A 26781-nucleotide genomic window follows, 5' to 3' on the forward strand; every position below is an offset into this window, starting at 1 on the left:
TGTCCACTGGAGGATTAAATCAAAGTTATTATTAATGAAGATGAAATAATGAAGACATGTAGTCAGATCCCCCTCCCCCACCAAGATCGGAGCACGATTTCCTCCCCCCCCCACATTGAAGTTATATATACGGGAATATATATACGGGACAATATACGGGAAAATATATATCAGGATATATCAGGACATTTAAAAAAAAAAAAAAAATTATGGAATTTACGGGAAACATTTTTATTATTATTATTGTATTGATTTATTTATATATTTTTTTACTAAATGTTGCATCTCTGTGAGCCCAGCCCGCACCGCGGTCGTACACCTCTGCGTGCAGTCCATATTGCATCCATTGCAAAAGAAGGGCTTGGAATTAAGTTGCTGGACTGGGTTAGTGTCGCTTTATTTCCAATACAAACCATTTGAATTGAGAAATATGCGTGTTATTACATTCTTTAGTGTCAGACCTAATGACAAAAGTATTCTAAAACTAAAATTAACATTCCTACTTAAAACAAAAACAGAACCAATGTGTCCCTGAATTCTTTACAGTTTTGCAAACCTAGAGATCATGAAATTCGTACACTACCTAATAGTTATCTCCTTGCTGCCATGTCCTAACTTCTCGTATAACCTTGGGAGTACTTGGTTTTACTCTGATTTCAAAGATAATTAAAGTTTTCCATTCAGATTTGGGGGGAAACAGTGATTTCTGCATAGTGGTCTAAGATAACCCTCTCCACAATCAAGTTTGAAGAAGCTTAGGACAAAATTAAAACGTGTTCCTCGTCTCTTTCTTTTGTCTTCCTCCTAACTACCAACATCTTTCTCTTTCAGATCTTCCCTATTCAGTATTACTCTGTTGGGGACCATAACCTTTTTTTTCCCCCCAAAAAAAATTGGCTATTGGCTAAGCATATCCTAACGGGATGGAACAGGGCAGTAGGGACAGCAGCAGTCTATGGGCTGCATCAGTATAGGTGAAGACTCAAAGTATTAGGGGTCAGCAGTAGTGAGGGATTCTTAGCAAGGACAACAGGGTAGTTTCTTACAGATGCTTTTGGGCCGAGACTTGAAAGCATCCCTTACTCCAGAATCCAGTTCCATCCCAGATGGATATACATGCCCATGCAACTCTGTAACAGCCATCCTTTTTTTCTCTAACTAGGAACTGGGTCTTTTCCTCTTTAGATTGCAGGGGCATGTCTTTGCCTGCATGTCCTTGGAAAGTGGTCTTTGATTCTTAACTGGTATTTGCATGATTCGCCAAATTACGTCATGCAGTTACACAAAACTAGTTTGGTGGCTTGGCAACAGAATGCTTTTGCTGTGATTTACATCTCCCTTTCTGTCACTCCCTCTGCCTTTGTCCTAACAGATATTTTTGATATATTCTCTACTGTGTCTTTGAGGCATCCGTAGGAGATGTAGGTATTTGATTTGGCTGGTTTTGCTGGATATTTATGGTTTTATTTTCCAGTGTACATATGAGAAAGTATTTTAAAAGTCCAGTATACAGCTTGTATATCAGTGTCAGGAAAAAAGGGGGACAAATACGTATACATCATTATGGGCCTCTTTTCATCTCTAGAATTACTCTTTGGTAATGGCATCTTACTCAAAGCCAACTCTCTTTGAGTGGTATAAATCCTGTGGGAGATATGATGCCTATATGTGATTTAGTTATGGGAATGCAAGTTTCAAGGAAGAAATGTTCATAAACCTTATTCGCCAGGAAATACATGGATATCAGAGAAGTAAAGTATTGTAAAATCCCATAGTGTAGGCTATAATGATACATTTGCTGTATTTAACAAACTGTCAAGATGACCCCAAAAACGATATTACTATTAGCTATATTCTGACTTAATCTTAAAGAACATACATTCTAGTAAGCTGAAATCACCAGCAGTGTCTCCAACATGGCAGTGCCTCAACAGCAAATGTACTTTTCTTGAGGTGTCTTAACTTTGAGTAACTTTGAGCAGACAAAAAAAAAAAAAGGTCCGTAAGTCAGCAGTTGCTCTTTTTGATGCAGCTACTTTCTTCTAGTCTACTTCTAGTTTGGAGATGGTCTGAATCTGTGGACAAAAATTGAGAGGTTAATTTTCTTAATTTGGTTTGTGGGGCTTTTGTAATGTCTTTCAAATAAATGAGGGGGGAAAAGTATTGTGTAGTGGTATACAGACAGTTTCTCAGCACACAATGGGACACAACCCTGAATAAAAGCCTACTATGAAAATGAGCATATTAATAATAAATAAATATCAATGGTAGGCCCAAACATTCCTGTCATTTAAGAAAGTCAAACAGGACTGTTTGTGAACCTTTTTTCTTTAAAGATATTTATTTTAGTTTCCCTGTTAGATTGTTTCTAAAAGTCTTTTGTAATCTGCAGTAATTATAAATCCATTTGATGTTGATCCAATAAACAAATCTTGATCGGAATTCATTATCTGGCAGTAATTAATATCAGTCTTGAAAGCTATTTGTTTTTTTGTTTATCTTATGATGACTTTTATAATTTAGACATCTCTATCATGTTCATAAGGGAAGACTTGAGTGAAATGTGTCCTCTATACAAGTACTGATTCACAGACATTATGAATTTGTAGGGTGATATTTAAGCATTTTATCTGGAATTTGCACTCACTTTGTGGACCACTAGTGTGCTGAACAAGCTGTTTGTTCTATGGGTGGGGGACAAAAATGGGTTGGTACTGTGCTGGGTGCCTGATCTAATACAATATGTTTGTGCTGGGGAATTGCAGGTGGAAGAACGCTCCAAGTTGAACAGGCAGAGCTCTCCAGGGATGCAGCACAAAGTGGCCAACAGGATCTCAGACCCCTCTCTGCCCCCACGCTCTGAGTCCTTCAGCAGCAGTGGGATCCAACCCGCCAGGACCCCCCCTATGCACCGGCCGGTAGAGCCCCAGGTACCCTCGTCCCAGGTCTCTGCAGAATTAATTTACTCTCCTTTTCCCCATATTAATCTCAACCTGTCTGCAGAAATGTCTACATTTAATTTCACTCAAACTGCCATTGCCGTAGTGAATGATTTAGCTAGTTACGCCACAGGAAGTAAACTGGGGTAATTTCATATCTGGAGAAAACTTACAAGAAGCATATTTTGTTGGATGAAGGAGAACGGTCAAAGTCCAAACTCCTTGATTCATTGATTGGACAGTTTGTATTATATAACATCAGACACATTTCCCATTATATCTGTAGCCCAAAGAAAAATAAATAAAGCTGTAGTATATTAAGTGAATTACAAAGCTTAGTTTTTAAATGTTTCTCATAAGGGTTATGTGTATGTATGGAGGGTTATCAGTGCCAAAATTAAGGTGAATGTGATTATGAACATGAAGATGATTTTTAACATGAAGATGCAGACTGTCTGATTTTACAATGTTGCCATAGAAACTAGTTGGAAGTCAGACATTTCCACGCAGAGCAATGCCGGACAGACATGTTTCAATGGAAGTTAAAACTTAATAGTTTCCATATTATATTTTGTTTGTTTTTATTTGGGAAAATTTACGAAGATGCATCTACTCACTCACACGGTATCTGTAGATAAAGGGAGGTGTTCAAGTAAGTCCTACATATACAATACAATACAATACAATACAATACAATTTATTGTGGAGCTATATAACACATACAGATATAGGTAGGCTATAGCATTTATTTATTCATCTATGTATTTGTTTATTTCAACATGTATATATTTCCCATTTGCTTTGCTATTTACATTTCTCTGTGCGCTTTTAAATTTTGTAGCGTCTCTTGTATTTCTTTCTTTTTCAATGTGACAAAACATTGAACTCTGTAATTCAGAGCTAGTGGGTGGTAGCTAGTGCGCTTATTGGCTAATCCAATGCACATAATCATCTTCATAATCATCTTCATGTACAGTTTTGGAGATACCAAAAAAATAAAATAACAGATATGTCCGGGAAAAGGCATTAACTAATGATATTTAAATCGTATAAAACCTAAAATAAAGTAAAATGTAGGACTTAATTGAACACCTCCCTTTATCTATAGATTCCGTGTGAGTAGATGTGTCTTTGTAAATTTTCCCAAATAAAAACGAACAAAATATAATATGGAAACTATTACGTTTTAACTTCCATTGAAACACGTCTGTCCACCATTGCTCTGCGTGGAAATGTCTGACTTCCAACCAGTTTCTATGGCAACATTGTAAAAGCAGACAGTCTTCTTCATGTTCATCTTCATAATCATCATGTTAATAATCACGTTTGTCTTAACTGATCACCCTCCATATGTATGCAAGTCAAATACAACCCAGTGGAAATAAAGCTGGAAGCTCTGTGAAGAGGCAGGAATGAAGATGTCTTTGATCCTTGGTCCTCTGTGGTCACTTCTTAAGTGTCATTTCAGCTGTAAGGGAATTGCCAGACAGAGGCATTAGAAAGGCATACACAGGATAGGCCTTAATTAGTAGCATATCTCAGTAGGCAGAGATTACTTTTTCTATTCCATCATCAGGGACCTCTCTTTATTGCTCCCCTCCGAGAGAATCCCACCTCATATCAATCTTTTTTTTCATTCATTGTTTGCGATTTTTACATACATTCCCTTTATGCTAGTTCTATTGTAGTGAACAGGTGTACATTGGCAGTGATTAGAGTACTGTCTCGGCCGCAGTGAGATTCATCGCTGTGCACAGCAGGAAGCGTAGGTTGTATTTGATTTTCTAAAATATCAGCATTGAGGTCCTGCTGGGCTGCACCATTTGTTTGCATTTAGTTTTTTCACCTGTTTTGTAATGGGACAAAAGCCAGCTAAGTCATTGGATTTTCCTTTTCTTTCTCTGTAATAGATTGCTCATCTGGTCCCTGTGAAATCCCATGGCTCCGCTATGACAGGCTCTCAGTCTCTGCATGACCAGTCAGCCAAGTCTGCCTTCCAGGAGGGCATCATCTCCCATCGGCCCGAGATGCCTCGACAGAACTCTGACCCCACCTCTGAGACGCCTCCTCTGCCCCCTCGCATCGCCAGCCGAGAGGAAAAGTTTGACCGCAGCTCCTGGCTCAGGCAGGAGGAAGATATTCCACCTAAGGTCAGAGGGCAAAGGAATGTGGGCGTAGGAGTTTAGGGGCTGTAGTGGGTGGGAGGAAAGGAGCCAGAGGTCTTGAGGAAGATCTTGCAGATTGAAACCAAAATCTCAAGTTCAATAAAAATATTTTGACTGGAACATATTATATATTTGAATTGGGGGTGACGTGTTTTCTACTTTGAATGTGCCTATACTTTGCTTTGTCTTAAATGCAGCAGCTTCCTCACTGCTTAGTGGCTTAGATACCATGCATGTAAGTTACTGTTCAAGCATCTGTGCTGCTCTTCTGACTTGTTGAAAGCAGCAGCCAGTGGCGTACCATCAGGGCCTTCAGTGTAGGTCTAGGATAAATCACATGAAAGAAATACAGCTCAGGAAAAAATTTAGACCACTGCAAAATGATCAGTTTCTCTGGTTTTACTATGTATAGGTATGTGTTTAGGTAAAGTGAACATTTTTGTTTTATTCTATAAACTACTGACAACATTTCTCCCAAGTTCCAAATAAAAATATGAATGGAATGGAATGGCTGCCATACATGTAGAGATGCTGATTTAAGAAAAAATTGCAGTGGTCTCTTAATTTTTTCCAGAACTGTATGTTGTATAATAAATTAATGTAAAGAATGATATACAATTCTGACATTATCATTAGCGATAATGAATCCTCGTCATCTTCCCCTAAGGTAAAAAAAAAAAAAAAAAAAAAAAAGATATGGTGTGTACTCCTCTTACAATGGCCTTCACCAAAAACCAGAATATAACTATATAGTTCTGTAACCTTGGAGTGATTGTATGACTAGCTAATCCTATTTTAACATTTTCTGGGTGGGCTTTTATTTTCAACTGTTTTACATATTTTGGGGCCTTCATTGAGTTCCCAACATAGACCAATCCGCCAGGGGATGGCCATATATTTGAACAGAACCTTTCCAGTTCGTTGAATGAAGGAAAGCTAACTAGCTAGCTTGCTAACTTACATCAGGGTAATGGCGACTAGTGGAGAATTTTCAGACATGAAATGGATCAAAACGTGTTCGAGGAATACAACCGGGCAATACCATATTTGGTATTGAGAGGGAGCTTCTTGTCTTGAAAGCCAAACAAAACTTTGCAATCAGGTAATAGATCGCTTTGTTCAAAAGGACCGTAGGCTGGATGTAATATTCAAAGCATTTGGTGAGTGTTATGCTGGTTTTAAATGGCAGCCAGCTGACCACATTTTATTATATTTATTTGAACATGTTATTGTCTTACAGATGTGTTTGTAGTGTCCGAGCAATGCAATGAAAATGTCTGTGAAATTACATTTTCAATATTTCTTCATTTAGGTTATAACTGAATATAGCCTAATTACTTGCGTGGCTTGCTAAGCTTATCTGTGGAGATTAAATATGACAGGCAAGAGCACAAGTGATGTATGGCTTTCTGTGCAAGTGTAGAGATTGTTATGAGCGTTTGTTTTCTGGTGCTTGGATGAAGTGTTTTGAGGTATAGTGCAGTCATAATGCATGTGCGCTGCTGGGGTGGTGTGTGACATGTGAATGTATGTGTGCAAGGCAAGTATTTGTATGTTGTTTAAGACCCATGGTCAAAAGACATGGTATACCACTGAATGAAGCAGTAGGATTTTGGAGAAATTCAGAACTGTAGGTCTTTTTTTTTTTTTTTTTGCTCACCCTATTTCTAAACCCAGTAAAGTCATCAGCTTGGATTTGATGCACCGTAGATACTGATTTCTGTCTGTTGTAACTCGTTTTGGACCAATATGTTATGCTTATTCTAGGAGTTACTCTAATTTGAGTTTCCTCTCAAAATGAATTAATGCTTATTTACTTATTTATTTTCAATTTTATTTTTGTGTGGATGGTAGGTTCCCCAGAGAACAACATCAATATCTCCAGCACTGGTGAGAAAGAACTCTCCCGGAAATGGAGGGGGCCTGGGGACCAGAACAGGGTCTCAGCTCATCAGAGCCAGGTAACGATTCAGAAACAGGTGGTAAACCTATACAAGTTAGAGACAAAAAAAAAATTAAAAGCTTTTTGATGCAGTCCTTCAGCTGCTGTAGTAGCTGGGATATTGAAAAGAAAAGCTTTGGCTACATGCGTTTCAGGGGACACCTGCCGTCATAGCAGTCAGCTGATAAAAACCGAAGAAGTATATGTTTATTAATACATGGAAAAGTAAGATGACCTTATAGGCAGCTGTAGGTTTTGTAACTTTTCAACCTGGTTCAAAACAACTAAATTAATCAATAATAAAAAAAAGAAATTACATTTTTAAAAAGCCATGGGCGTCTGTGAAGTGGTTTGCTTGCGTTATATTAAGTCATGGATCTGTGCTTGTGTTCGTTTACTCAGTAACCCAGACCTGAGGAAGACGGAGGTTGCCCTGGAGACAGTGCTGCAGAGAACCAGCAGTGGCAGCTCCTCCAGCTCCAGTACCCCCAGCTCACAGGGCGGCTCCCAGCCTGGCTCCCAAGCTGGCTCACAAGCTGGCTCCAGTGAGAGGAATAGAGTACGAGGTGAGAAGCACCAAGAGTAACTAAAGAGGAGGGGGGGTCTGTCACTGTGTAGGGCCAGATCAGCACCTAATTTCCCTTTTAATTTAGTTTCCCCCCCTTCGGCAGCTGTCAATAACAACTTGTTGCTTTGGTTTTGCATGCAGAAAGGCCCAAGGCAGTTGATTCCCAAAAACAGCAACTATATCTATTCATGGATGGATAGGCTGGTTGAGAGAGAATTGACAGATTTCTGAATTTGCAGAACTGACCAAAACACATGCTTAATGTAATTGGAACAAATGTATTTCCAAGGCTTTAGAAATTAAAGGTGACTCTAAACCATGAAGAGGGGCTCCACAGGATGTCAAATGAATATGACTTACTGCCCCCTGTCACTAATAGCTGGCATGCAATGTCAATGACTGGAATTAAAATATGTTTCTGTTCCTTAAACAGGATCGAACAAGCCTGAAGGCTCCCCTGTAGTGTCTCAGGACCCCTTGAAAGGAAAGTCAGAGGAGGGGCGTGAGGTGACAAGACCAAGCAGACCTGCGGTGAGTCCAGCCCCCTGTCTGGTCTCTTTCCTTACATAAATCAAGCGTACTACTGACAGAGATTGCTACAAACTGAGTGGAAAGTTGACAATCTAATGTTATGCACATTAGGTGGTAAATAAAACAAAAGTGTATCTATCGCCTTGCATCTTATGTATCTGAATTATACACAGTTTCTGACTCAAATCTGTACATAACATTTACCATTAGGCATTATCATTTGAAATCCATTCATTGCCATAGTGTTTCTATTCTTTGATTGTCACTATTCAGTCTTTTACCTCTGCTGAGGACCGTGTGTGATGTCTGTGCTGTTTGTGTTTATGTGATGGGATTTATGTGTATTAAAATAGCATACGCAAGTTCGATTTGAAAAAGGATTGTTTTACATCGGTTGAAAATACAACAATCATACTGGGATGAGAGAACGTAAAATGGGATTAATGTGTAACTATCCTGGCAAACTGACCGTAGCTGCCCCACATCCCCTATGCTGAAGCTACTGGGAAAACTCTGTGAAGCGCAGACCTCTGGGCCTCAGTTATTCATTGACTCTTCGATCGCTGTTTATAAAAGAGAAGATTGCCCCAGAGGGGAAATCAGCCAACACATCTGTCAGGGCCTGAAGTTAAAGCAGGGCATTTCAGGTTGTTTTGGACTTGTGTTGGAAGAGTTTTCATTGGGTTGCTGAGAATCTGTGCTGAAATGTGCTTTCCCATATATATATATATATATATATATATATATATATATATATATATATATATATATATAATTTTATCTGAAGGATACACTTTGTTTGTCGGTATTGTACTCCTGGGGTAGGAGATCAACACACGTAGGTTTGCTTGGAGGGGTGGAACATCAGTAGTGTAGAGTTACAAACACTTTTGAGTTTTCCGATTGTATTCCTGTAAGTAAAGCGAACTCGTTTGCGGCGGGAGGCAGTTCCCCTTTGTTTTGCTAATTAAGTAATGTGGCTAGTCATTTCTTGTACACTTGTAAGCATAAACAGCATTGCTAATTCATTCCTTAATTCCTTTTGAATGCTGCTTTTACCTTTTAAAGTTGATGGAACAGATCTCCTTCCTTAAATTGATCACTTATGTCTTGCGCTGACTCTTGTACCAGACACTTAAGGATTTCGTTATTAAGAACTGCGTTTCCTGACAAATGGTTTGTGATAATTGGCAAAATGCTATCCAGTAGCATTGGATCTGGTAATATAGTGTGGTGAGCTTTTTTCTCCTCTAGAATACAAAGAAAAGCAAAAATAGCATTCGGGATTAAAAAAAAAAAAAAGAAATAGGGCTACACAGTGATCAGATTACAGATTTTTCTTCTTTTAAGGTGGATCTTAAGTTTAAGTTACATTCTGACCAGTAGCTCTGAACTAACCACTTTTAATTTTCTCTCTAATCTGTTCCCCATTTCCTCTGGCTATATTCTTCTCCATTTCCTCTGCTGTTGACTACTTCTTCCCCTCAGAGTTATAAGAAAGCCATAGACGAGGTTAGTGACACTCTTCCTCTTTGGCTCTCTTCTCTTACTCTTTCTCTCCGACGTTCATTGAAGCTGCCCAGTAAAATGTTATGTTCTTGTAACTGCTGCGTTGGCAGATTGACAGGACTTTTCTCTCTCTCTCTCTCTCTCTCTCTCTCTCTCCCTCTCTCCACCAGTACTTAAGCAGAACTGTTTTTGTTTAGTTTTTCCTCTTTTGTTACCTGGTATGCAGTCATTTGCATCCTTATTCCAGTTACTCAGTCTGTGTGGTAAGGTAGGGCTGCAAACCTCCAGTTAATGGTAATAGTTCTGGATCATTATTTGAAAAAAAATGGACTCCTCAAAACCACCTTGGATTTGGATTGTGTACATTGAAACTTACAACCAGGAAAGAAGGAATCGGTCACTTTTGGTGCATGTAGCAGTATTTTACATACTCTAGTTATCCAATAAAGTGTTTTTAGCTACTTGTTTCAAGGTTGTGCTCTCCAATGCAGAGTAATACCTGAAAATATCATCTCCTTTCCTGAATTGGCACAGTTAAGGCCAATCTCTTGGAGAAAGTAAAACCTTACATGTGCAGCGTTAAAGAATTGGACTTCCAGATCTGTACTAGGCTTTTCAATGGGGTTTCTTTCTCCCTCCCTCCCCTTCGTCTGACGGCATCGGTCACTAATGTAGGAGGAAATGGTAAGACTGATGCTTGTGATCCTCCCGCTGTCCCCTTGCATGCTGTGTGCTAATGCAGATAAGCCGCCTCCCCCCCCCCCCCCATCTTAGAGATTGTAGCAACCAGACCTTCCGTAGTCTATTGGGTATTTTTGCTGTTATTGCGAAACCGCAGTGTGGCGTTCTCTGTGCATGAGATGCACAAACCTCCCTCTGTGTACAGTGTGTACAGCAGGGGTGCCCAATACATCGATCGCGGAGTGCTTGCCAGTCAATCGTGAGAAGAATTTTGGAAATAGAATAATGTTCCATCAGACCTCCGCCCCCCGGACCAAAGTTAAACTGCTGTCAAACCCCCCCAGACAGATGTTAAATTAACGTCGGCTCCCCCTCCCCCTGGGCCGAGGTTAAACCACCACCCGCAACCGCCAACACCGTCAATTACCGTCAATACCCACGGGACCAAGGACCATCATCACCACCTCACGGCACCGGAGATCGCCGGAGGAGATCATTACAAAAAGTAGATCTCATGATCAAAAAGTTTGGGCACCCCTGGTGTACAGGTTCTCAGTAGGAACATTTAATTAAGCAACAAAGTAGAATGTGCTTTTGTTTTAACCTTGGCTTAATGTGTGGCACATTCACAGATTTCTCCTCCAGTCAGATATTCTTTAGGCTTGTATTTACCCATTTGGCATGATTATCAAGTATTTTGTTTTGTGTATTTATTTATTTTTAGTTAATTTTTATTATTATTCAGTAGTATTTTATGCGTGTGATACTAGATCAGTGGTGTGAATCTCCTGGGGATGCATTAAGCTGTCTGTCCTTCATTAATTTACTCCTCCTTATTTGTGAGTGAGAGAGCATTGTTACTGTGTGTTTATCATGTAGAAATATGTCTGTTACAAACAACACTCATGTCATGCCACCTTCTTCCCAGGATTCGAATTCTGCAAGCTCTAGTTTTGTTTAGAAGAATTAGTTGTTGTGCTTGAAGTAACTAATAAATAACATTAGCGTGGATAAAATCGGGCATTGAAAAATTCATACCAGGAATAATGTAGCGAGTTGAGTGTGTAGTAATTCCCTGAGAAGATTTGTTCTTAACTATTAGGTTTTTCAGGTAAGAAAAACAACACAAAAAAAAGTAGCTGCCATAGTGATCAAATGATAAAAAGGAACTGTAGCAACACGATTGAAGAAGAAAAATATTCTACTCAAAAGAGACCATTATTTTCCTGAAAACTTTATCTGATGGATGTAATCTGATATATGATGATGTTAATGCTAGTGCTATTCAACTCTGGCCATTACCGTATACAATTGTACAGGGCTAGGAGATGGTTTCTCTTGCTGGTGTCTGAACACCAAATGATTATTTAATAAAAAAGGAAAATCTGGAATGAAAAGATGATTATTTTAAGATTACACCGTTATTTCCCAAAACCCTGGTTCTACAGTGAATACAACATATGGCTATAACATCTCTGTCCTTTTCCTCACAGGACCTGACAGCCTTGGCCAAAGAGCTGCGAGAGCTGCGTATTGATGAGACAAATCGTCCACCCATCAAAGTGACAGATTACTCTTCCTCCAGTGAGGAGTCTAGCAGTGAGGAGGAGGAAGACGCGGAGAATGAGGCTCACGACGGCACCGTCCCAGTCAGCGACATCCCACGCATAATGTGAGAGCTGATTACAGTTTTAAAAAATCAGTTAAAGGACATCCCTCACCAAGCACCTTAAAGTTAGCCTTTTAAAATCGGCACATTATTGATGTTGTTGAAATTATCTTGACTCCATTAGGTGGACAAAACAAATCAACCAAGATCTTCATAACCACTTTTGTTTAGCTGGATCCAAGGATCTGGACTTCATTGTACTTCATACTATTCATATGAAGTATCCCAAGTTATTTCTCCACCTAGTCAAAAGGTTTCCCTTTGCTAAGCCAACTGTCATAATTTCTGCTGCAAGCTGAATACTAATATCGGAGATGAGGAGATCTGACGTCAACGTCTTGTTTCCCCTGATCAGGCCTTCTGGTGTGCCGGGTAGCAATGAGTCTTACGGCATGGGTATGATGGGAAGCCATGATGATTCCCATGGAGACTCTTATGGTGGTGGCTCCAAGGAAGGGACCTTGATGATGAGAGAGGTAAGTGCAGCAGGACCCATATGGCCATGCAAATAACTTGGAACGTAAGCTTGACTTACACTGAGTGTGTGCTGTGTCATCATAAACTGCATTGAGGCAGATTGGCTGGCACATGAAAACCCATTACCGAAAATAGGGCCGGTAAGGTCCAAGAATGATGACCAAGAAACTTTCTAATGCTTTGTGGCTTTTGGTGTTGAAACAGGGAAACAGTGGAAATAATGAATACAGGTGTACTTCTTTTGCATTCAGTAGGAACGTCTGTCAGATTTTTACATATCAGTGCTTTGAAATTATGGATGAGTTGCAGTTTCTGCATGTTTACCTGAACCAGTTACTTATATTATACCCCATTTCCACTAGCCACGTTCAGGTGCACCTCAGCGTGGCCGTGCTGTAACTGTACACACAAACTTTGCTGGCAGCGTTTCCACTACATTGTCGTGAGGTACAAATTACCTTTGACACTGTAATTAATGGATCAGTTATATTAATCGCTAAGTTTTTTGTAAAGTTGTAAGGTTTCTGTAGTCAGTAAAGCATCTATACTTGGATTACCATTAACATAAAGTTATAGTGATAATGAGGGATTACAAATATAATTAAAATATATGATTCTTCATGCAAGTGATCACATAAAAATTAGCCTCTGTTTTAAACATTTTAATAGTTTTAAGATAGTGTAAACAGGGGGAAGCTAAAAACGTGCCATTTAAATAATTTTGTGAGAATTTACAAGACATTGGGACATTTAATTTAAATCCAGGACGAATATTTTATGTTTGCGTGTATTTATAACAAAAAAAGGAATGTATTTTGTAAGGGCACATTGTATTGCAGTACAGTGCAGTCCTTTCTCCGGCACAATTTTCGCGATCTTTTCAAACGATCTTAAATGTCTTTCTGCTCCAAGCAGTTAATCCTGTGTGGCACTTTTCCAACGTGCATTAATAACTGCTCCAGATTAATCGTTTCCCAAGGTAAACACACACATTCCTTCTTTGCAAAATCAAGACCATTACTGTACTTACAATTTCAGAATACAGACGCGTTGCGTAAGGGACGTCACAGTACGTGCCCCGGACCAGTTGTGGGACTCAGCCGGTACGATGAATGAAACTGTGTCTCCTGAAACTAGTTCGGGCACAGGCGGAGGTGCAGCTTGAGCCATAGTGGAAACCCCCTGACCCGGCACAGCCACGCTGAGGTGCAGCCAAACGTGGCTAGTGGAATCGTGGTATTAGTCATTAAATCAATCACAGTTCCAAAGAGATACCGATATTGCAACATTTGCATTCATAAACGATCAGCCAAGTACAAACCACCAAGGAAGCCTGGGGCTCAAAGTACAGTTTAGGATGAGTGAAAACCCATCTGGATACACACACAGCCAGAAAGCCTAATATAGCTAATTGACATGGTGGGGAAAGTTAGCTTCAGGAATAGTTATTGGATTCAGTTTTATTTGCATGGATGGCAGTTAAGAGTTTAAGAAATAATTCATGGCAGGATTTGTACATCACAAAGACGAAGAATAGTTTTTCTAAAGCAGCTCAATTAACCTTGAACATTCATTTAAAACTCAAATATATTTTGCCAATTGAAGGAGAGTTCCCCATAGACGTATTAAATTGAGACAATCTTATACCTGCGATTCATCTTTCACATATGTATATATAAATGGAATGTATTGTAGAAGTCAGTATTCCATTTGTGTTGATCTTGTCGGGTGGGAAATAGCTGCTGAATTTCCAGACAACCATCCGTTACACTGACTCTTTTGGAACATTTAGTTACTGGCCCTTTCTGTACTCTGGGGTTGAAGGGCTTATTTCTGTTATTCTGTATTTCATCTTTTTTGCTGTCTTTTTTTTCTTTTGGTTTCATTTAATTTATTTGAGGTTTCTACATCTCTGCCCATTAATTCTGTGAAACTCCTTTTTAAGCACACTCACAACAGGTTTCACACTCCCTAGACTCGGAATCACAGTGACTTCAATCACTTAATCCCCCAAAAATCTATTTGTAGAAAACAAGGACTGAAAAACCTTTGGTGTACTTTCATATGGTAGAAAGAAATGTGGTGTACTGACAAAACCCATTGTTATAATGATTAATTATAAAGTATTTGTATTTTCATACATTTTATGTAAGGTGAACAATGAGAAAAAAGTAGAATGGAAGACTCACAGAAGTTTATATTGTGATTCACCTTTTTCAAAAGTGATTGAGTTGGCATGCACAGAAAACACCAGTCTCTATGAACTAGAGGTAGTGCATGCATACAAGTAGGCAGAAGTATAGGAAATCTGCAGGGACTACATGTGCCTTCTGAACCGTTGAGCTCTGAGGAGGCCCAGGGTGAACCCTAATCATTGTAAGGTTAAAATACAAAACACATTCCTGTGTGAGGCTGCTCATTAGGACTATATATATTTTTTTCCAACATCTGTTTTTCTTTCTCTAATTGCATCCCGCAGTCACAAACAGGGGTTACCTGTGTGGTTGTGCATGGCTTGGTGTGGTGTGCTGGTCTTTGCAGTAGAACGGTCCTTTCCTCTATTCTTTCTGCAGACGTTGGGCGATAGAAAGCACTCTGGCCATGCCGATAGCAATGGCTTTGCAGGCCACATCAATCTGCCTGATCTGGTTCAGCAAAGTCACTCCCCCTCGGGCACACCTACCGAGGCCTTGGGCCGGGTTTCAAGTCTGCATGCTCAAGACCTGGATTCAATTGCAGAAGTAGGTGATGGTGTAGCCATCTAGGAGAATCCCCCCCACCCCACCCCGCCCCACCCCGCCTCCCTTTTTCTTACCATTTTCTTCCTGGTTGTCTTTGTCTCAACCCATGACTGTGTCAGAGATTGTCTATTTTAGTTTTTTTTCTGTTTTATGTCTATGTGCTAGTTTCATTCGTTTCGTTCTTGATTTGATTGGTAGCCTTCAACTTCAGTCCCCTCTCTCTCTAAGGTCCACATTTATCTATGTGTTACACATTTACCTCACCCCTGCAGAATAGATTTTGTGCATATCTATATTTTATTTATATGTAAGTCCTATCCCTGTTATTTGGCTTAGAGGTGGAGATTGGAGTGTAGCTTTCATGGCAAGAAAACAACAAACAAAAACACAAAGAGGATTGCAGGAGGAAATGTCTTAACGTTAGCTTGTGTTCGACAGTACGGACTCGGGAGTGGTACGAAAGCCTCATTTACTCCCTTTGTGGACCCTCGAGTCTACCAGACATCTCCCACAGATGATGACGATGAGAATTCCGCAGCAGGTAAGTGAGGAGATAATGGAAACAACAATGTTCAATTTAGCTACATTTATTCTAGCCCATAGACCACATAGGGAAGGTCTTTTACCCATCACAGTATGACTGTTGATATGCAGCATATCACCTAGGATAATATCAGTAGAATAATGCACTTATTTTTCTGTAATAACTGTAAGGACTCATTTTTAACAAACCATTCCTGTTCCAAAAAGAGGCTGAAAATTTATACTGATTTAAATTTTTTTCTCCAAAAAAAAAAAAAAAAGTTGACACCAAATAGTTTCTGCTCAGTTTTCAAATTTGCTAAAAATAAGATGCAGGGAAAAAGTACATGGGTCATTTTAGTGCTGAATTTGGAAGGACTGTTTTACTTTATTTGGATATTTGGATTATTTATTATTCCTTTATTTGAATTTAAATAATCCTCCTCTAGACAGCCATTTAATAATTTTCCTTTTGACTTTTAAGCCCTGTTCGCCAATGAGCTGCTGCGACAGGAACAGGCCAAGCTGAATGAGGCTCGGAAGATCTCGGTGGTGAACGTCAACCCCACCAACATACGGCCACACAGCGACACGCCAGAGATCCGTAAATACAAGAAGCGCTTCAACTCTGAGATCCTGTGTGCTGCTCTGTGGGGTGAGTCCACACACTAAGAATACAGTCACTGGTGCACTCTTATTGTGAAGAACAATACCTCCTGCACTCCAAAAAAAAAGTGTGCGCATTGATCATTCCAAGTTTACTTTAGTCCTTTAGAAACCTTCAAAGCAATAACTCTGCCAAGGTGACTCACAAAAATGAAAACTCTTCTCCAAGAAAAATATATTTGCTGCAGAAAGAAGCTTAATTCCTTCTCCATTGATGTACGTTGCATAGTTTGTTTTTCTGCTGGGCGTTGTCTGACTTCTGGTAAAAGTATATTTTGATAGCTTCAGTTGTGCCCTCAGACTGTACAAGTATAGGTTTAAATATGTGTGGAAAATAAATCTGTTTTAAACTAAGCAAAGCTGCGCTGGACCGTATTTCTCAGATTGATGTTTAGCTATTGACTTTGGGGCCCTCTTGTGGAGGTTTGCTGTAGCATTGTGTGTTTCTGCCACAGGGGTGAACTTGCTAGTGGGCACAGAGAATGGACTGATGCTACTGGACAGGAGTGGCCAGGGGAAGGTCTACAACCTCATCAATAGGAGGCGCTTCCAACAGATGGACGTGTTAGAGGGGCTCAACGTGCTGGTGACTATATCAGGTACACTGTCGGTGTTCTACACTGATATAATAACCACCAAACCAGTTCATTATTTTAAATTGTCCAAAACATGTTTCTTATATAAATTTGCTTTTTTAATGCATTTAAGATTAAAACAATGATCAGTCCCCACTCTCAAAATCTATAATACTGTTTAATTCTGCATTTGCCTGTTTTAGAACACAATAAATGACAAATGAATAGACTACCAAGTATAATAACACACTTTTTTTTTTTTATATAGGAAAGAAAAATAAGCTGAGGGTGTATTACTTGTCATGGCTGAGGAACAGGATATTGCACAATGACCCGGAAGTAGAAAAGAAGCAAGGCTGGATCACAGTGGGGGAACTGGAGGGTTGTGTTCACTACAAAGTTGGTACGTCTAGCCACTGTTACAACTTTGTTCTCATCAAGGACGGGGGAGGGTGTACATATAAAGTTCAGGATATATTTATTGTATGATACACAGCCTTATTCTAATGACACATTTTTTAAACTCCAATAACAGTGACCTTTTCTGTGTAGCTTCTTATATGGCTGCTATTACACCTTCTGTTACAAGTTCGCATTCAGAGTTGGTCACTTTGGGTGTAAATGGTCTCCATGTAAAACACAGAAGCTGTATTGTGCTCTAGATGCAGAAATAACGCACACATTCGCTCTTTGTTTCAGTGAAATATGAAAGAATCAAGTTCTTGGTCATTGCTCTGAAGAATTCAGTGGAGATTTATGCCTGGGCTCCGAAACCATACCATAAATTCATGGCATTTAAGGTATGAAAACATTTACACCACGGTTGGATATAGTCTGCAATGGGTGTTTCTGCACACCAGATAGTCTCTCTCCAAATGCAGAGTGGTATGAAGAATTTGGAAACATTGCTGTGTGTTTATATATGTGGAGACTACATAGACATTTACATTAACAGCCCAGGTTTATGTTAAGACGTGCAACATCTACACATAATAAACCTGCATATATAATATGTTTTTTGTTTCATTTAATAAATATTTGTAATGGTATATATTACTGTTTTATGTAGTTTCCCACCATTTCTGTTGTACATTTTTTCTATTGTTAGGGTGTGAAATGGGTTTCCAGGAATGGAACTGTAATTTATAAAGTTGCATCTATGGGAAATAAGGGTTTGACTTACGACGGTTCAACTTAAGACAGCTTTTGAGGAACCAATTAGGTCGTAATTGCAGGGGACACCTTTACTGTGCCAACTCTAATCTAATAGAATGAGATTAAAGTGTTAAAAACTGCAGTGTGACTATCAATTGTATTTAGTGTTAGTTTCCACAGAAGGTTTGCCCATGGATCTGATGTTTTGAATTAAAGAGAAAACACTTTGATTGGAGATTCTATTTTAATATCCAAAGTTGAGTTATGAGATGCTCATTTTATTACTCATTAGTCCAACTGAAAGCAACCAAATTACTATTGGTTGTCTGTGTACATTATTCTGCATGTGTTGTTCTAGTGTCTGACAAGTAGTTTTTGTGTGATTTTCTGAAAACTCACCATGTCAGTATTTCTTTCAAGTCTTTTACAGATCTACAGCACAAGCCGCAACTTGTAGACTTAACAGTTGAAGAAGGTCAGAGGTTAAAAGTTATCTACGGGTCCAGCGTTGGTTTTCACGTGATTGATGTGGATTCAGGGAATCCCTATGATATCTACATCCCGTCCCATGTAAGTTAAGATGACGGAACAGATCACAGTACCATAGTATGGTCTAGGATATTTGAAATAAAGCCAGCAAGGTAACCTTTTCTTTATTTTTGTGGCTACTCATATTTGTTGACGTCATCACAGATATGCTATAAAAAGAAAGTAAAAGGAAAATTGATTTTACAATTCCATACTGAAAATAAATAAATAAATAAATAAAAAGTCTAAATGTTTCTCCCCGATCTACGACCTTTGACAAACCTAAATCATTTTGAAATTTTTTGTGACGGCAAAAACAAAGCAACCGGAAAGTTACATCCTTCCACCCTCTATGTGCTGTTCAAACATACACAGTCGTGGCTTTTTTTTTTTTTTTTTTTTTTCCTTTTTCGTTCAGTGGGAGATCATATTGTTGCAGCAGTTTCTCAACAGAAGAAGCGCTGGCGTAGACATTGGTGTGCCAGTTGACACCTGGTTTCTGTTGTGCATCCAGATTTTTTACAGAGGCTTGTCTGCAATGTTCCCTCCCCCAGATTCAGAGCAATATCACTCCACATGCCATTGTGATCCTCCCCAAGACAGACGGAATGGAGATGCTTCTGTGTTATGAAGATGAGGGGGTCTATGTGAACACTTACGGCAGAATCACTAAAGACGTGGTGCTACAATGGGGAGAGATGCCCACCTCTGTTGGTAGGTTTAATAAGCTCATTCTCCTTTCAGCCGGTTGACTTTCAGAATCAGCTGGTAGGTGCAATTCCTTACACACATTTTCTCAGACAAGCACAGAGAAAAGCTCAGACATGACCGCACACGTTCACACTCCCTCAGGCCCTTCCACACTGAAAGACCTGCATGTTAGTTGTACTGGGGTGCTACAGCCTTCTGGTTTGGACTCACAGCTTACAAATAAGGTGAAATTCACTTTAATGTCCCCCCTTTTTGTTTGTATACTCATCACAAGCAACCATTAGCATCTAGATCAATTGTTATCATTTTTTCTGTTTATTATTTCTCATTTCTTCCTTAATCTATGTATTTATTTATGTAGTCAGCCAACTTCAGTGGTCTGAATATAAAGATGATAAATGCAGCTACTCCCACAGAGTGCACTGAATAGGTTGTGTTTTAGATTTTTGTTTTTTTTTGTTTCGTCTTGCGTCATTTGAAACAATATTCGTCAAATCAGTTCAGTTCAAAATCATTTTCCCGTCTATAAATGTAAAGTTTCCAGAGACCTTGGTTTTGTCAGCAATATTTTGGCCAATGCCTACACACTTAAATTCTGTTCAGTCATACACAGGTTGTATTGAAAATGGTAAAAAAAAAAAAAAAAAAAGCACCCCCCCGCCAAAAAAAAAAAAAAAGAACTGAGCAGAACAATATATATATTGATATGTCACCATTAAAGCATCAATTCCTAACAGAATGTTTCTGCATTCATTAATGTTCTTAAATAATTTGATATTTGAATGTATTACCATATTCATAACTTTTTGATCACATGCTGGTGATATAGCTGCAAGCATTGTTAAGCTTCTTCTGGGGGTAGCTATGAAGGAAAGAAGATACGCAAGCAGGTGTCGTGCAAGAGGCCGGCCTATTGGAGGACTCGGCCGTGCTTCATTATGCACCGCTTTTGTTGATTGATTCCGAACATTTCAAATAGAATTTTAAATTTTAATGGAGGGGGGGTTAAACTAATTACAGGATTCAAACCTAAAGTATTTTAGGCCATTCTTCTCCATGGTACGCATGTCAGATTTTCACAATAATTCATTATTTTTGCACTTAATTCAGCATCCAAATTACATCCATATTCTTATTCCACCTTCTTCGCAAAGGGTGCAAAGCACTATAGATCCACAGAAATTGTGGCATGGCATGAGTGACATGAGGGATCACTGTCATAATAAAATGTTTTAGAGAGTTGCCTGTATCAACATCAAGGTATACTTCCCACTTGTGTAAATCACATTTCAGTTCAGTAACACCCTGAAGTCCTTAAACAACTCTCCTTGAAGACATTTGTGTTGCATAAACTATGAAACCAGAATACAGAACAATGAAATAGTGGCTCATGTTCTAAAATCCCATAGTGCTCCCATTGATCGGGAAAAGATATTTGCAGTTTTTATTTTGTCATTGTTTTTGTCATGAACTTGTTCTGTTCAATTGGTGTCTTGTCTTTCAAAATGAAATGGTCCTCTGTGTCTTTTTTATGTATTTTCTTTTCTGGTGTTTAGTCAGGTAAGGACCTGCAAGGTTAACCTGTCAGTTAGGTAGAGAGAGAAATATATGAGGCCTGCAAAATTGTTACACAACACCCGAGTTCAGATGCAAAGCTTACATTTTAAAGCTAAAACCACGTTCGTTCAGATTGTGGTTCAAATACTTCAAGGTGCCTGGCTTCATCCAGAACCATTATACCATTATGCCAGCTGTTGGAAATTTAGTACATAACACTTCAAAGGGACTTATTCCATAGGTTATCTTGTGGATCTGAGTACCTGAAAACAAAAAGAACAGGTAATGTTTTATTATTATTACATGACCTTACCCCTTTTTTGTTTTGTTTTTGCTTTGACTTATTTATTTTTGGACGGGGGTCCCGGTTACTACGCATCTCTCTTCTGAAGACATGGGTGAAAAAAAAAAAAACTAAACCATAATAATCAAATCATTCAAATTTGACAATTTCTCTCCCCTTCAAAAAACAAACAAACCAAAAAAATCAATGCTAAGGCGAACAAAGAGGCAAAGGAACAGAAAAAGTGTGTGACATCTTTAGAAACTGCTGCAATAATCACCTCCTCAAGTGGGTTGCTTTGCTGAATCTATTTTCTGCGCGTGGCCGGTGTTTTTGTTTTACCATTCTGTTGTCGGACGTCAGAAGTCGTTGATAAGGGACAGGGTCGGGGCACCTGGGCGACAATGTCAGATCTCTCCTTGTCTTTCCAGCCTACATCCATTCCAACCAGATCATGGGCTGGGGAGAGAAGGCCATTGAGATCCGCTCCGTGGAGACGGGACACCTCGATGGAGTTTTCATGCACAAGCGAGCTCAGCGATTAAAGTTTCTCTGTGAAAGGAACGATAAGGTAAAGGGAATTTGATGGCTCTCCGAAATAAGATTCACATTCCTTTCCGAAAACTTTGTCACTTGGAAAACCAAAAAGAGCTGTCAGAAAGGTAGTAATTGTGATTAGTTGCTTTTTTCCCATAGCTGTCAGTTTTTCTGAGCTCAGTTAAGTACATTTGTAGAACAGTTTTATTTACAGCGTAACTACAATTGAGAAACAAAACCCAGGCAAACATTTAGATATTTATCTGTAAAGTATTTATACTTACATTTTGAATACTTATTCTGATTCTTACTCGGTCTACTCCTTGTGAAGATGTGATGCTTATTATCCACACAGCATTACACTGTGTTCTCCAGATTCCTCTTTGTCCACTACTATCATCTTGCAAAATGTCATTCAAATGCATTTATAATTGTTATATAAGTGATTTGCTCAAACACCATAAATGTTTGCATTCTGTATTTAAGCTTGACCTTGAAAATCTTCCTAATTAATGCCAGATTTTAACTGCTCTGCAATCATTGTATTCTCCCCACAGGTGTTCTTTGCCTCAGTTCGATCTGGAGGCAGCAGCCAAGTCTTCTTTATGACCCTCAATAGAAACTCTATGATGAACTGGTAATACGCATTCAGTAGTATCCAAATGGTGGATTTGATCTCCTCGGCATTACAGTTGTAGACTATAAGGTACATTTTCAATAAGTTAAATTAATAAACAAAAGCAGACAAGCAAGCAAGCGAACGAACAAACACAAAATGTAATAAAGAACCTTGGAAAATGTGCATCTGCATCTGAATGGAAGAAACAGCCTTTTTTGACGTGGCAATTCCCTGTTTGTTGTTTCACGATCTTGAAGCCCAGATGGACAGTGGCTAAGAAGGAAAATCTACCGCCCTGCACCACAAGGGGGGAAAAAACTAAAAACAAATCCTTCCAAAGTCAGAAAGAGAATAACAGCTTCTCACTGAGGGGTGTGGACATCAACTGGGTCTTCTGACAAGGCCTTTCAGTCACTTTGGAGTTCATCATCCTAGTTGTGTTTCTTCCCCCTTTGTTTTTTTGTGAGTGGACAAGGACAAACAAAAACAAAGAAGGAGTTGGCTGAGTATGAGGGCTTATCTTTAGGACTGGGGATAGGGGGGTGAAAGTGGCATCTTCCTGCCTGTCTGCCTGCTGGGGGTTAGTTGTAGCTAATGTAATACAGGTGCTGTACACATAAATGAAAGCACAGCAGTGAAAAAAGAAACTTGTACACTTGATTACTTCTGTGCAAAAAGAATTAACTGTAAAGCTGTCTCACCATGATTTTCGCTTTTCCTTCTATTTTTTTTCCTCCTCCCCCCACCCCCCACTCTTCAAAATCATGTGCATTAGACAATTGGTCAAAATTGTTTTATTGTACTTGCAGAGCCTACAATCCACTTGCAGGTGGAACTATAGGGATCTGTGTCAGTATGGAAAGTACTGAAAAGTTGAGAGGAAAGACACTAGCAGTTGGGTGCACTGAACATAAGGGAGGGCCCTGATAAAGGGGATCGGACCCCACCCTATGAAAAAAGGAACTGTCCAACAGGGATTCCAGGGGTTAAAATGTACGTTGTCAAGTTTTACCAGCAATCCTTTTTCAGAGGGATGTATGCAAGTAATTTATTTTGGCTAAAGCTTTGGCACAAACCACAGGCAGTTTGTAAAAGAATAGAAAATAAATAAATAAGCTGAAAGAGAAGCCAAGGACAAGGGCAGGCTTTGTATGCAGAGTATTCTTTCTTTGGTGCCAACTTGGAACAAGTTTGTCCCTTATGAGCTGTTAAACCCTTTCACCACCCTTTCATCAGGATCACCTTCACCACTACACACTTATATTAACAAACATCTTTATTCAGTCATAGTAGGCTTTTTTTTTTTTTAGTTTTGTTATTTCTTGTTTGATTTACTTAATATCTAAACAAGTAGCTAAATAAGCATGGTTGCCCAGTGAGTTTTACGGTGTTGCAAAAGAAGAAAAACAAAAAAAATCTGTGTTGCGCTTCCTCTTGTCAACCTACCTCGTTTATTTTTTGGTTTCTTTTAGCTCTTCAGGTTTTTTTTTGTCTCTTTCGATATAAATGTGATATTGCTTGTCGTTTCTTACATTGCTGAAACCGACTCCATTGAAAGTGCAGAAAGAAGTAGCAACTGGGCATGTTCAGTTTCATTCAGAGCAATGTCACAAACCCATGAATTTTCGCCAAGCTGAGAACACGGGACAATTATAGAGCAGTGGGTGGCACTGATATTTCTTAATGATGGGACAACCACTTTTTATATGTATAAGCCAAAAAAGTTATATATACTTAAAAAGAAGGTGCTTGTGTTAAACAAATTGTCATTGATTTGGAAAGCTGAGATTTGTGTAACTGGTACCACAAGCCCAACCCACACTATGAACTCTTATAAGACTGGAAACTGCTGTATCCAAGACAATAAGGGTGAGAATTATAATCATAATCTGTGAACTCCCCAGCATTGTTGCTGTAGCCCTGTAATAAGCGGTTTTGTTCATGTAAAACTTTTTTTTTTTTACTTTAGGTTGAACTTTGTTAATTATTGTAGGTATTTGATGCAGTGGGCATATATATGTGTTTGGATGAGGATTTTTTTCATTGCCTGCAATATGAGTGCCGTAATTCTGAACTGAACTACAAAACTCTGTGCACATCATTTTTATAGTTTGGCATAAAACCTAGGTGTACAGTAGTTCTAGGGTAATATTTTACTCTTATTTTGTTTACAATTTATTGACACTTTCTGCCAGTACAATTGTACATTACATAGCATGATGAAACCATAGGCAAAGTAGGCTAATAAGACAGCCACTTCGTAATTAAGTTTTTTTTTTTTTTGTTTGTTTTTTTTGTATTTGTATTGTTTATTTTTATTTTTTAAATCTTAACACTGTAAAGTATTTCTCTTCTCTGGGGTATGAACTTTACTTAAAACTACTGAAAAAAGAAATTAAAACCTAAAAACATTTATCTCCTTTGTATGGTATTGTATTGTTTTTCTTTTCGGACACAAAAGGTTTGCTGTATATTGCCTGATTAAGAAATCCCTGGAAAGAAATACCAATAATTAAAAAAAAAAAAAGTTTGCTGTTCTTTATCAGAAGGAATCATTCTTTAAAAAAGGGAATAAGAGGATGCATTTGACTTGTGCCTTTCAAATGAGCCAGGAAAGTAGCAACATCCCACACCGGCATTGACGCCTGCTTTCATATAAACCTGAATCAGTTTGTAACATGCCCTATGGATCCTTGGGAGCTGTGCCATTATTAATAGAAACAATTCACCATTGCGTTGTTTACTGTATCAGTAGCCTAAAACTCCTGGAGAAGCATTTCTCCCTTTGTAAGTGGCCCTGTTAGATCAGGAATTCAGTGAGAACATCACTCCCTTGCCATTCAGGGTTGTATATGGTGACTTAATTTCTAAACGCTATAGGTACAAAAAGTGTGTGTGTTTGTATATACAGCTCTGGAAAAAATTGAGACCACTTAACATTGATTTCTGAACTTGGAGTGGTCTCTTATTTTTTTTTCCAGAGCTGTATGTGTGTGTATGTGTACATATATACACATACATACACATAGGTATGACTTTTATTTTAGTTTTCATTTTTTGATGGGAATATGTGTGCACTGTGTGTGTTTGGGTTTTATTTTCTTGAAAGTTGACTCCATGCGATTTTTCAGGTGGTCTAAAATTAAATGCTAGATTATTTTTTTCCTGTTACTGTTACTTTAATTCTCTTGTTTTTGGTTTATTTTACATTATTTCCTTTGTGTCTACTTTGTGGAATCCTTGTTCCAGAAAGCAAAATTAATTGCAGAGCTTTGGTGCTGGTTGTAATGGGTCACAAGTATCATTTGCACATAATAATGATGATTTATATTTAAGAAAAGAATGACTTAATAGCTAAAGTAAATTGTTCTAAGGGGTATAATCTCTGAAACAGGGTTTTAGCAATAAACTGAACTGCTGACTTGTGTTTTGTTTTTGTGTTCTTTTCTTTATATCCGTTTTTGTGAAAACATTTTAACTTGTTTATTTTTTTTTTGTCCAACCTGCTGCAGAGATGAAGGGCACATTAAGTTAACTGTCAATTTCCTAGTTTTATCTGGCATTACACAATTGATGCAAGTGATTTTGGCATGGAGTGGAATACGTTAAACGATTGCTTTATTTACAGTTTGACTTCCCTAGTACTGTCACGGTTTCTGTTTTCAAATGAAAAAGCATTAGTAATGTTCCTGTTTTTAAAAAATAAATGAATAAATTAAATTAGAACCTGATTTTGCTTTGTCATGTTTCCTCATAAGATTTTGTTCAGTGGTCCCACCCCCCTCATTTTTGTTGTTTTTTAACACTGTACCTAGAAGCAACATCAAATCTGTTAGTTGGTCTGCAATGCATTAAAGTCGAAAGGCAAACACCTCCAACACCTTTTAACACCTCCAAATTGTACCCTTTAGCAGAATTTAAGATGTACAGCTTGTGTATCAAGTTCATTATAACCATTAGATAATTTTTAAAATTTAAGATACTTGCCAAGTCTATAGAAAGAACAGTAAGATATAGTGAAGACTTAGTTTTAAATAAAGCCTAATAATCATAAACTGCTGCAGCACAAAGAATGATAATTTCCCTGCCTTTGTACTACACTGCTTACTCATCTGAGTGAGCATGTAAAACACAAAAAATCATAATATGATTAATAAGTTACAATGATTTGTTGCTCATTTAACTGATCAACTGGCTATAAAGCAGTGTAGGTGAACTCGTAGCTTTCAAGGTGCCTTGCCTTGCCTTTACTTAAATAATACCATTAAGGTATTATTAGATCCTAAAGCAGCCGCCCCAGTATCTATTTTCCAAAGGTCGATTTGCTACTCACACGGCATTCCCTGGGCCAAGACACATGTCTGCACAATTACATATTGTAGCTATTGTAATATCAAATATAAAAT

At 38.5% G+C, this 26781-nt stretch overlaps 1 protein-coding gene across 9 annotated transcripts in view; it reads left to right on the plus strand.

Annotated features, from left to right (window-relative positions):
• LOC136753090 (traf2 and NCK-interacting protein kinase) overlaps nt 1–26106 on the plus strand; it is a 118175-nt gene extending 92069 nt beyond the window's left edge. For 4 of the 9 annotated variants that reach the window (XM_066708918.1, XM_066708920.1, XM_066708923.1 and 1 more), the window contains 17 exons: nt 2766–2945; nt 4850–5089; nt 6959–7065; nt 7449–7612; nt 8048–8145; nt 11829–12007; nt 12360–12480; nt 15055–15222; nt 15661–15763; nt 16229–16399; nt 16866–17009; nt 17254–17388; nt 17685–17785; nt 18561–18710; nt 19223–19382; nt 21651–21790; nt 22314–26106. In XM_066708918.1, coding sequence (XP_066565015.1) covers nt 2766–2945; nt 4850–5089; nt 6959–7065; nt 7449–7612; nt 8048–8145; nt 11829–12007; nt 12360–12480; nt 15055–15222; nt 15661–15763; nt 16229–16399; nt 16866–17009; nt 17254–17388; nt 17685–17785; nt 18561–18710; nt 19223–19382; nt 21651–21790; nt 22314–22397 — 2445 coding nt within the window. In that variant the 3' untranslated portion in view covers nt 22398–26106. The remainder of the gene's footprint in view (nt 1–2765; nt 2946–4849; nt 5090–6958; nt 7066–7448; nt 7613–8047; nt 8146–11828; nt 12008–12359; nt 12481–15054; nt 15223–15660; nt 15764–16228; nt 16400–16865; nt 17010–17253; nt 17389–17684; nt 17786–18560; nt 18711–19222; nt 19383–21650; nt 21791–22313) is intronic. The other 5 variants (XM_066708919.1, XM_066708924.1, XM_066708926.1 and 2 more) reach the window with 3 other exon arrangements.
• The last annotated feature ends 675 nt before the right edge of the window (nt 26107–26781 follow it).

This window comes from Amia ocellicauda, chromosome 7 (genome assembly GCF_036373705.1).
Source record: "Amia ocellicauda isolate fAmiCal2 chromosome 7, fAmiCal2.hap1, whole genome shotgun sequence".
Taxonomy (NCBI): Eukaryota; Metazoa; Chordata; class Actinopteri; order Amiiformes; family Amiidae; genus Amia; species Amia ocellicauda.